Source organism: Protobothrops mucrosquamatus, unplaced genomic scaffold (assembly GCF_001527695.2).
Source record: "Protobothrops mucrosquamatus isolate PMUCROS unplaced genomic scaffold, P.Mucros_1.0 scaffold6178, whole genome shotgun sequence".
Lineage (NCBI taxonomy): Eukaryota > Metazoa > Chordata > Lepidosauria > Squamata > Viperidae > Protobothrops > Protobothrops mucrosquamatus.
In genome coordinates, this window is record NW_015392011.1 from 9692 (window position 1) to 20951 (window position 11260).

The window sequence follows — 11260 nt, forward strand, 5'->3', positions numbered from 1 at the left end:
CCTGTTTTAACACACCCAGCAGAAAATGTGCATCTTTTCTTTGGCTTGTTTTTTTTTTTTTTTTAAAAAGGCAATCTCCTTTCCTAGTCACAGTCAATAAATAAATAAATAATAATAAAACAAACTAGTCTAGAATGTTATCCTTTTAGCGGTTTGTCTTTTAAGAGTCTGTTTTACCTGGGACAGCCCTTGAGGTGTGTTTTAAAACAGGGGTGTCCGACCTCCACGACTTTAAAACCTAGACTTCAACTCCCAGAAGCCCCTTGTGGACTTCGACACCCAGAATTCCCTGTACTAGGCTGGGGAAGTCCACGGGTCTTAAAAAGTTGCTAAGACAAATCTGCTTTAAAAAGAAATATTGTTACCTCTTCAATCAGATCATCTCAAAAACGTAACGCATACAGTTGTTACGCCCCCCCCCCACACACAAACATACACACTGCTGAAATTGTTAGAAGCTGAAATCAAATACTTCCTTTGTTGTAATAGCTGGGAGTTGTTTTATAATGGGACCAAAGGCCACATTCTTAAGAGATGAATGAAAACTCACAAGCTCACAGCAACATATGTGAAACATCGACCACAGTCAATGAAGCCTCGCTTGGCCAATACTTACAGTCTGCATTTTTTAGCGATTGTTTCTTTTTCGAAGGCTTGGAGATGACTTTGATCCGTTTACTAAGGAACACACCGATATCGTCGCTATTGCCATAGAACATTTTTACGGATAACATGAAGTGCTTTCGCTTGTCAGAGTCTGATATGTACAAAGTTTTAGCTGTGCAATAGTTCTGTGGATAAAAGGAGACAGTAATGTAGTATTTTTTCCAATGAAGCACTGTTAAAGGTAACTAGGCCTAGCTGTACTAATCAGGAATTTTTAGTAGTACAGTATTGTAAAGTTACAACAAATTCAAAAATTCGGGGTAGGGCTCCAGTTTATTGCATTTCAGAAAAAAGTTAACAGCGTGGTGAGAACTGCAAGTACATGGGTGTTCCCAACTCCGCAAGCAGAAAACGAATGAGCTAGATCAGCATCAAGTATCTGTAAAGAAAAATATGATTTTGCTATACGTAGACGGTTCACGTACTTCTGCCTTACTCTTTTCCTGTAAAAGGGAAAAACTAAATGGAAATATATTGCTTTTTCTGTCACTTAAACCAGAGGTCCCCCACCTGTGGGCCGCAGCCCAATACTGGGCCGCGGCCTATTGGCCACTGGGCCGCGTGAGTGGCTGGCCAGTGCGCACGTGCTCAACCTCACGTGAGCGCTGCCTTGAGTTTCGCGGAAGTTGGCCTCATTCGTGTGCTGCCGCATCGCTGGCATTTGCAGCCCAACTCGCATAAGCGTTGTTGTGGGTGTTCGCGGCCCCACTCACACGAGCGTTGTCGTGGGCATTCGTGGCCCCACTCACACAAACATTGCCAGGAGCATCGTGGGTGTTTGCGACCCAACTTGCACAAGCGTTGTCATGGGTATTCGCGGCCCCATTCACACGAGTTTTGTCATGGGCATTCGCGGCCCCACTTGCGTGAATATTGCCGCGAACATCATGGTGTTTGCGGCCCGACTCGCACGAGCATCACCGCAGACGTCCGTGGCTTCTCTCACACGAGCCTTGTGGCAGGCGTTCGCAGTCCCACACGCATTAAGCATGCATTCACGATGATATAAACCCAGAGTGTTAGTTGATTTCTTCAAAATAAGAGAGGATTGTATCCTCCAAATATGACTTAGCACAGAGGTCCCCAACCTGTGGACTGCGGCCTATTCGCCACCGGGCCACACGAGTCGCTGGCCGGTTCGCACGTGTGTGCGCACGTACAACCTCACTCACGCGAGCGTTGCTGGGGGCATTCATAGGCCCATTCATGTGTTGCTGCAAGCATTGCAAGCGTTCGCAGCCCAACTCACACGAGCGTCGCCATGAGCGTTTGCGCTCCCACTCACACATGCGTCGTCATGGGTGTTCGTGGCCCCACTCATGCAAGCATTGCTACGAGCGACGCGGGTACTCGCTACCCAACTCACGCAAGCATCCTGGCAGGCGTTCGTGGCCACGCTTGCGTGAGCATTGCCACAAACATCACAGGCGTTTGCAGACCCACACATGTGAGCGCTCACAGCTCTTGTGTAAGCAACGGTGTTCACGCACGAGCACACGCATGCGTTTACCCCTCCCTTCCCCCTCTTTCCTTTCCCCTTCCTTTTTGTTGTGTTGCGATAAATCTTGATACACTGCGTTATTTCAATACAATGGTTTTTATATAATTTATTACATTCTTTAGGCATGTTTGTACAATTCACTCTGAGTAAAAGAAACGCCAATATTCTCAGCGCAGAATAACTATTTGTTCATAATAGAGTAAGATAAAGCAATAGTGCTTGCCTGACTGTGACATGATAACAGCAAATTGTGCGGTCTAGTCCTGTTTTAGGCATGGAAACCAGCTAGGTGACTTTGGGCTAATCATTCACTCTGAGCCCAACTCACCTCACAGGCTAGTTGCTATCAGGAGAATAGGAGGAAGAAGGAGTATTATTAGGGATGTTCATCACCCTAAGTTATTTATAAATATAATAAAGGTGGGAATTAAATTAAAAAAACAAAATAGCATCCCTACGGAGTTACTAGACCAATTCATTATTGTCGGTGATGAAATCCTGAAGTCATATTAGATCAAGAATTCACTCTATCATGTCATACTTAATAATCCCTGCGAAAGAGGGATCGGTCTCTCGCCACCGAACTATTTTATCATTTCATTTTCTCTGATAAGCAGGCGAGGAAATTTCCTTCTGCTGAGAGAAACAAAGCCTACAATGTCAGAAAATGACTTCAAGCAGGATATTTAGGAGTAAAAGTAATTAACTCTCTTTCAGTGACTGAAAGCAAGGAAAGTAATTATTTTCTTTTATTATCCAGAACGTTTGCACATTTATCAACATCCAAGATCACCGCAGATGGGGACTGCAGCCAAGAAATTAAAAGATGCTTGCTCCTGGGGAGGAAAGCTATGGCCAATCTAGACAGCATGCTAAAAAGCAGAGACATCACCCTGTCAACAAAAGTGTGTATAGTCAAGGCCATGGTTTTCCCAGTTGCAATGTATGGCTGTGAAAGTTGGACCATAAGAAAGGCTGAGCGCCAAAGAATGGAGGCCTTTGAACTATGGTGCTGGAGAAGACTCCTGCAAGTCCCTTGGACTGCAAGGCGATCAAACCGGTCAGTCCTAGAGGAGATCAACCCTGACTGCTCTTTAGAAGGTCAGATCCTGCAGTTGAAACTCAAGTACTTTGGCCACCTAATGAGAAGGAAGGACTCACTGGAGAACAGCCTGATGCTGGGAAAGATGGAGGGCAAGAGAAGAAGGGGACGACAGAGAATGAGGTGGCTGGAGGGAGTCACTGAAGCAGTAGGCTTGAGCTTAAATGGACTCCAGAAGATGGTAGAGGACAGGAAGGCCTGGAGGAACGTTGTCCATGGGGTCGCAATGGGTCGGACACGACTTCGCAACTAACAACAACAACCATGAACTATGTATAGTGTTCAACAAAGAAAGTTCAGAACATATGTACAGGTGATCGTTTACCAACTGCCTCAGACAGTGACTATCTGCAGCTTGAAGGTGATGAAAGAATAACTTTGCACCCAATGCCCACATTTACAACTTTGGAATGTCTCTCTCTGGCACATGTTCACCTACAATCAGTTAATACACCCTGTCCTGAGCCTAACCTGCTTTATTTATCCCAAATTGCCAAAACAAGCCATCACTTCCCAAGTTGGTTTTTTCCACAGCGCAGAAGCGCCAACTGAAAATTAACAAGCTCGGCTCTGTAACCTTAATTAGCTGATTAGAACCCTCCGGCTGATAAACTTTGCCTGACACCGACAAGACCCTAATCAGTTTTGTGGTAACCCTTTTGTTTGCCCATAAGTAGTTCACAGGGATCCTGCCAGGAAAAACGTCTGGCGCAACTTCATTCCTTTGATGTGTGTTGCCTACCGTGTGCCTGTGTACTCTACTGCAATTCCTTTCTCTGTAATGTAAATACAAACATTAATTCTCTTCTTCCTAATGATCTCAGTGACGGGGTGAGCATCCAAAGGGCAAAAAAAGCTTCCTGTTCTGTCCCAGCCTATGTGAGTCCTTGTTAACTCACAAGGACAAACCCCTCTTTTAACAAGTAGGCTGGAAATGCAGGAAAAACCTGTAAATTAGGTACAGACATGCAAAATGTCCCAAAAGCAAAGGCAAACAAAACACGATGTAAACGGAGAATTGTCCAAGGCAAACAAAACACGATTCAAACAGAGAATTGTTCACAGGCAAGGCAAACAGAATCTGATTCCATGAAACTTGAGTCCTTTGCAAATACACCTTCCCTTTTTATTATGCAGCCCCCAGGCGTGGCTTCTCAATGTCTTCTCCTCCACCCTTGGAGCTGCCCCATTGCCTCCCTCTGTCCTACTCTTGTTGCCTGTCTGCATTTGCGAGCGTCTATGACAGGGGTGTCAAAACTCAATTTCACTGAGAGCCGCATCAGCATTGCGGTTGCCCTTGGGGGGCCCATGTGGGTGTGACCAGAGTGGGTGCAGCCTACTGGGTGGGCATGGATGGAATGGATGTGGCCTACTGGGTGGGCGTGGCCAGTTCGACATCATTCGCGTCAAGGGTGCCTATGGAAGCCTGGGCAGGAGTGGGACAGATCTGAGGGTCTCTGGCAGAAGGGGGTGGGACTGGGGCAAGTACCAAGGCATGGTCCACCGGGGCAAGTGCCAAGATGGCCACCACAAAACTGTACATTGGCTCCCAGCTGGCCTGGGCCAAGGCCAAGGCAATGGGGGCCGTTCCCTCACTGTTTCTAGAATGGCTTCATGGGCCACATGAAACCACTTCGCGGGCCGCATCCGGCCCCCAGGCCTTGTATTTGACATGTCTGGTCTATGATGTCTTCCAGCTGTGAGTCCTCAAGAGTCTGGCTCAGCTTCCCCACACAGCTGGGTCTCAGCTTGAGCACGAGTGGAGGGGGCCAGGCTCTTCATCCGATTATAAGTCCTGGAGCTCATCAGAGCCTCCCTCCGACTCTGATGGCTCTCCAGGCCCCTCCTCCTACTCCTCTGATTTCCCGGACTCAACTGCCAGGTCCAGTGGCTGGCACGGAATCACAACACTTCCTTACAAGTTGAGCTTTGAAACTTTCCCCACCATTTGGGCTCACCCAACTGTTTCGGGGCGACATCCTGAGCCATGGGGGTGCAGTGGCTAGAATGCAGCATTGCAGGCTAATTCTGCCGACTGCCGGCAGTTCAATTGTCACCGGCTCAAAGGTTGACTCAGCCTTCCATCTTTCCAAGGTCAGTAAAATAAGGACCCAGGGGCAAGATGCTGACTCTGTAAACTGCTTACAGAGGATTGTAAACGCACCGTGAAGCGGTATATAAGTCTAAGTGCTATTGCTATCCTCCTGATGCTGCAAAGCAAAGGAAAGCTGAAGCGGTTGGGTGATTTTTTCACTTAGCAACCGCTTTGCTTAAAGATTGAGATACTGGTACAAATGTAGTCACGAGACAAGTGAAAGAAACGATGACAAGATGGGCAAAAATTTTTGGCTAATATAGAATTAGAAAAAATGGCAAATGTTATGGGAGAGAAACTACAAATTAACAATGTCAACTTCATATCAAGAAAATCTGTATATAAAATGTTTTATAGATGGCACCTGCCGCCAGCAAGATTAGCAAAAATGTTTAAAAATATGTCAGATAGATGTTGGAAATGTAGACATAACATAGGCATGTACTATCACATTTGGTGGACATGTGGTAAGGCAAAGGTCTATTGGAGAAAGATACATATGTGGTTAGAAAAAATATTGGGTAAACAAGTGGATTTTAAACCTGAACTTTTTTTACTAGGCATTATGCCTGAAAAGACTAATAAGCAGTAATTATATTTAATCTTACACATCACCACAGCAGCGAGAATAATTTTTGCACAATACTGGAAGAATGAAGGATGGCCATCAGAAGAAGAAATAATCAGGAAAATATTGGAATGTGCAGAGATGGACAGATTAACTATATCTCCGAGACCGCCTTCTGCCACAGATTCCCTCTCACAGACCGGTACGCTCCCACAGAGCGGGCCTCCTCAGGGTGCCGTCGGCCAAGCAGTGTCGGCTGGCGACCCCCAGGGGGAGGGCCTTCTCTGTGGGTGCCCCCACCCTCTGGAACGAACTACCCCCCGAGATCCGGACGATTCCGGACCTCCTATCTTTTCGCCGCGCCCTCAAGACATGGCTTTTTCAACAAGCGGGTCTGGCCTAGGGAGAATTTTAAATAGGGATAATTTTAATTTGAATCTTAATAACTATACAGCGACAAATATTTGGTTTTTAATTGGTTTTATGGGGGATGGCGTTTGTGTGTTTTAATATGCTGTAAGCCGCCCTGAGTCCTATAGGGAGAAGGGCGGCATATAAGTTCATGTAAATAAAATAAATAAATAAATAAACTATGAGGTTGAAAGATAAAGAAGATACAGACTATTATCAAATTTGGGACCTATTTTATTGTTGGCTAGAGGAAAGAATGAAGGATTAGGAATTGAACATGTATTAGCATAGCAAACTCCAGACAACTGGTTGATTGGAAAAATTAACATATGTTTATGAAAAAAAAACCAATAAAATCTTTATAAAAAAAAAACCACAAATGTAGTCACGAAAACAAGATAAAAACGAAACCAAAAACTATGAGACACATCTATTTATTATTATTTTTTGCATAAAGGCAGGATAAAAGCCAAAAGATACTCAGTGACCACGAATGAACAGAGAAGGTCCAAATTTAGAGCATCCGCGTCTTGAACCGATTTATTACTCACGCTCACCGTGACCTCTCAGTAAATGGGTTCGCAAACGCTACGTTACGTTCAACGCACCTTTCCTTCCAAGTTCAACTGCTGCATCTCTTGGTCGCTATTCCCAATCCCGATAAAGGCGCATGGCTGAGATTCCTGCTCAGAGCAGCCGTCTCGTTCCATTTGTTCTTTTTTTTTCTTCCATCCGCTACCCATAAGATAGACGCACGGAGGAGGGCAAAAAAATCTGAAGGCAAAGAGCAGAACGTTAGGTTCACCTGGAACAGGTATTCCCTTTTTAAGGACTCAAGTCATTGGTTATCTTGCGCAAAATGCCATTTTTGAAGGGAAAGGCACCCAGAAAAAAAATTATACATAATCTGAGAGAGGGAGAACTTTTTTTAGATTTTTAAAAATAGTTTTAAAGATTTTTTTTTTTAAATAACTCAAGGTAGTGAACATACCTAACATTTCTTCCTCCTGGTGCCTTAACCACCACCTCACTTTTGTAGCTGAGCTATTTAAAATCCAGAAGGGGGGAAATGGAAGATGGAACTGAATTGGATTCCCAAGGTCAGAATATACTTACATCTTCAAATCCTAGTTTTGCCCCCAAATCCAATCAGATGCAGGATTTGGTTTTGTTTCGTTATTTCTACTGGCTTCTCCAATAAATGAAAAGATTTTTCTTGTGGTAGGGTGGGAATTAACGCAAAGCGCCTTTAACTCCACATGAATCTTTACCCACTAGGTCTCCAGGGGTAGAAATGTGTTATTTTAAAAATGAAATATTTAATGACGTTTAATTCTAGCAACAGAAGAGTACTATAGGTAGATGTGGTTTCATAATGCAATGTCAGAGAGCTAACAAATTTCGAATGTGGTGCCAACAAAGCTAAGCTAAGCTCCAAATTACGCAACTTTCTTTACCGAAAAACAACTGGACTTCAAAAGATTTTAAGATTTCCTGGCTCGTACCGAAAAGTTACATTTAGAACATGTATTTCCCTAGAAGGTTTGTACTGCCTTTGGAAAAAATAGATTATTATTATATACTTTCGATGTATAGAATTTTAAGCTACAAATATGAGAGGAGGCAATTTGAAAGAATGTCAGTTAAGAATTTAATCTAAAGTACTACAACTGAAGCAATTTCCCCAGTTTCTCTAACCCAGTTTTGCTTAGGGAGATGAGACAAGACAAAACCAAGAGAGGAGAGGAGAGGAGAGGAGAGGAAAGAAAGGGAAGGGAAGGGAAGGGAAGGGAAGAGATGAGAGAAGGGAAGGGAAGGGAAGGGAAGGGAAGAGAAGAGAAGAAGAGAAGAGACGGGAAGAGAAGAGAAGAGAAGAGAAGAGAAGAGAAGAGAAGAGAAGAGAAGAGAAGAGAAGAGAAGAGAAAAGAAGAGAAGAGAAGAGAAGAGAAGAGAAGAGAAGAGAAGAGACGGGAAGGGAAGAGAAGAGAAGGGAAGGGAAGGGAAGGGAAGGGAAGGGAAGGGAAGAGAAGAGAAGAGAAGACGAAGGGAAGACAAGACCAAGACCTTTATGATCACTTTTTTCTGTGAACACACTGGCATACATTAAAAAATGAAATTCTGATGCATATACACCCACTCTCTTTGTTTTTTAAAATCTATTTTGTTGTGATTTATTTGGTTGACAGAAATGTAGGCTCGTTAAGAACTTAAGGTACTTTAAATAGTCACTAGATGGAGCTCCACACAATGTAACAAAGACCCTTTAAAATAATTCATAGCAACCTTTGCGTTGCAAAATCTTAAGGCTCCCGAACTGATACTTTTCCCGGATTTTTTAAACTACGGTTTGTCAACCGATACCTCAGGAGTGAAAAAGAACCCCAAAACCAGACCCAGTGTAATTTTAAATCTCTGTAACACAAAATCCAGAAAATTTGCACCGTTCTTTTTAATCTCATTCCCTCCTTCTATAAAACCTGCCTTGCAAGCTTCCAAGCCAGGAATTCTAGAAGTAACAATCCACAACATCCAAATAGCAGATGGTTGTTGAAAGCTGCTCTCTGCGTTAATTTATGTTTATTTTCGACTGCAAAACAGCGCAGCGCACAATTCAAGAACACCGCCCATCGTTACCTCTTTTCGTTTCCATAGGATTTCTGAGCCACTTTTGCGTGAAGTATTAGGACTGTTTGATCGCCGCGCTCCTTTAAATAGTTCCTCATCGCTTCCCTAAGAATGGGAGAACAAAGGCAATCAAGTTCATAGAAACCCAATTTACACATGTATTTTTTAAAACACCCCAGACATCGCTATGTGTCTGAATTGCCTGCAGCTACGTCTCTCTTGTGGGGCCTGCCAAAGCTGCTAGGGTTCCCCTTGATCCAAATTCTCATGACCATCTTCTCACCCCACCCCACCCATAATTCTGGGCTCAATTACAGTTGTCAGCCAGTTAAGGACCACCAGTAGCAATCAGATTGATTCCCACCAGTGTCACTGGACTGGGAACAGTTGAGGTGCTCCACACCTATGTATTTCTCGGGGAAGGGATCCCTTTCTCTTTGTAGTAACAGGCAGGAAGATGTTGGTCTCCACCTTTTCCATAAAGGATCAAAGTAAGGAGTAAGGATAGCAGCTCCGTGAGCGTGCAGGTGAAGTTGCCTACACAGAACGTACACAGAACGACAAAACCGAGCTCAGAAGCCAACAGAACAGACGGCCTTGCTCTCGTAGCTCTGACCGCTTTGATGATCCCTTTCGCCTGTCCAGAGAGGCAACTGATATTATAATACACACCCCTGGGGAAGAGCCCCCGTCAGGACCCGAACGCAAGACCCGAACCCTACCTGGTGAGCCGCTTCGGTGGAGGTCGCTCACCAAATTTCCTGTAGGAAAAAAAAGAAAAACCGAGTCATTCATAACCAAGTGGGCACGAGAGACAAGCAAAATGGGGCTGGCGCATGCCAACGTGGCCCTGGAGTCACACTTTTCCACATTCCTGACCCGTTTGCCTAAGACAGTGGTGGCGAACCTATGGCACGCGAGCCAGAGGCGGCACTCAGAGCCCTCACTGTGGGCATGCGTGCCATCGCTCCAGCCCCGCCTCCCCCCACGGCCCCCTCCCCACCAACATCCCCCCGGAGGAGTCGCCACTGGGCGCAGCCCGTGCAGAGCAGCGCAGCCAAGGACATAGCAGCCAGGCAGCGGGGACAAGACTCCGCCCTCGCGTCCCACTGCGCGCAGATGGTGTTGCGGGGTGCGGACGGAGGGCGTGGCCTCCGTGGCGCTGCTGGGCCACCTGGGTGATCTGGGATGGGCTGTGGAGGTAGCAGGTGGCCCTGCCGGCAGGCGGGCCAGGGGGTGGAATGATGGCACGCGGGCCAGAGGCGGCACTTAGAGCCCTCACTGTGGGCACGCGTGCTGTTGCTCCAGCCCCGCCTCCCCCCACGGCCCCCTCCTCACCAATAGCCCCCCCAAAGGAGTCACCACCGGGCGCGGCCCATGCAGAGCAGCGCAGCCAAGGACATAGCAGCCAGGACAAGACTCCGCCCTCGCGTCCCACTGCGCGCAGATGGTGCTGCGGGGTGCGGATGGAGGGCGTGGCCTCCGTGGCGCTCCTGGGCCACCTGGGTGATCTGGGGTGGGCTGTGGAGGCAGTGGGTGGCCCTGCCGGCAGGCGGGACGTGGGGGTGGTGGAGCGAGGGCGGGGCAGCGGCGTGGGAGTGGTTTTGGGCACTTGGTCTCTAAAAGGTTCACCATCAATGGCCTAAGACAAAGCCAGGAGAATGGAAGTGAAATATTGTGTGGTTGTGAAACATTTTTCAAAAAATTAGAATTCTGAGCGACCTAATAATAATAAAAGCAAAGGCAGTAGCAATAGTAATAGGCACCTTGAGTATCTAGGGCACCGTTTGAACACCATTAGCGTTGACAAAAACCATCATTTGCAAAAGTCAGCTTTACTGGGCACAGCTTAGGCCCAGCCCAAGCCCAAAGACGACACAATGAGATCCAATCAAGTCCAGTTCTTTTATTTGCTTACACTTAATAGACAGAATCTTGACAGACTACAGCTGTTAATGACTGACATAATAAATATACCCTGGGAGATTCTATGGCTATCCTGAATCTTTTCCACATTTCCTCCTCCAGTTTCAGGACTGTGCAGTCTCTTTTTTGGGGACCTCTCTGGTATGTGCTTCCTCCTCCACTCCTACACACACACACACACACACACACACACTCCTTCTCCACCTACACAACATTCTATCATGGCTTCCTTCCTGTGACGTTTAATGTTATTAAGCAACAACATCTGCCTATCCCAGGTCCATTAAGAGCAGGGCTCTTCAAACTTGGCCCTTTTATGACTTGTGGACTTCAACTCCCAGAATTCCTCAGCCAGGCACGCGTGCC

At 46.1% G+C, this 11260-nt stretch overlaps 1 protein-coding gene across 1 annotated transcript in view; it reads right to left on the minus strand.

The window, feature by feature from the left end:
• The window catches only part of LOC107300126 (suppressor of hairless protein homolog), a gene marked incomplete at its 5' end in the record, with an annotated part of 15718 nt that extends 5989 nt beyond the window's left edge, over positions 1-9729 (minus strand). The window contains 4 exon segments of the mRNA XM_015829469.1: positions 559-791; positions 6952-7117; positions 8978-9073; positions 9691-9729. Coding sequence (XP_015684955.1) covers positions 559-791; positions 6952-7117; positions 8978-9073; positions 9691-9729 — 534 coding nt within the window.
• Between the last annotated feature and the right edge of the window lie 1531 nt (positions 9730-11260).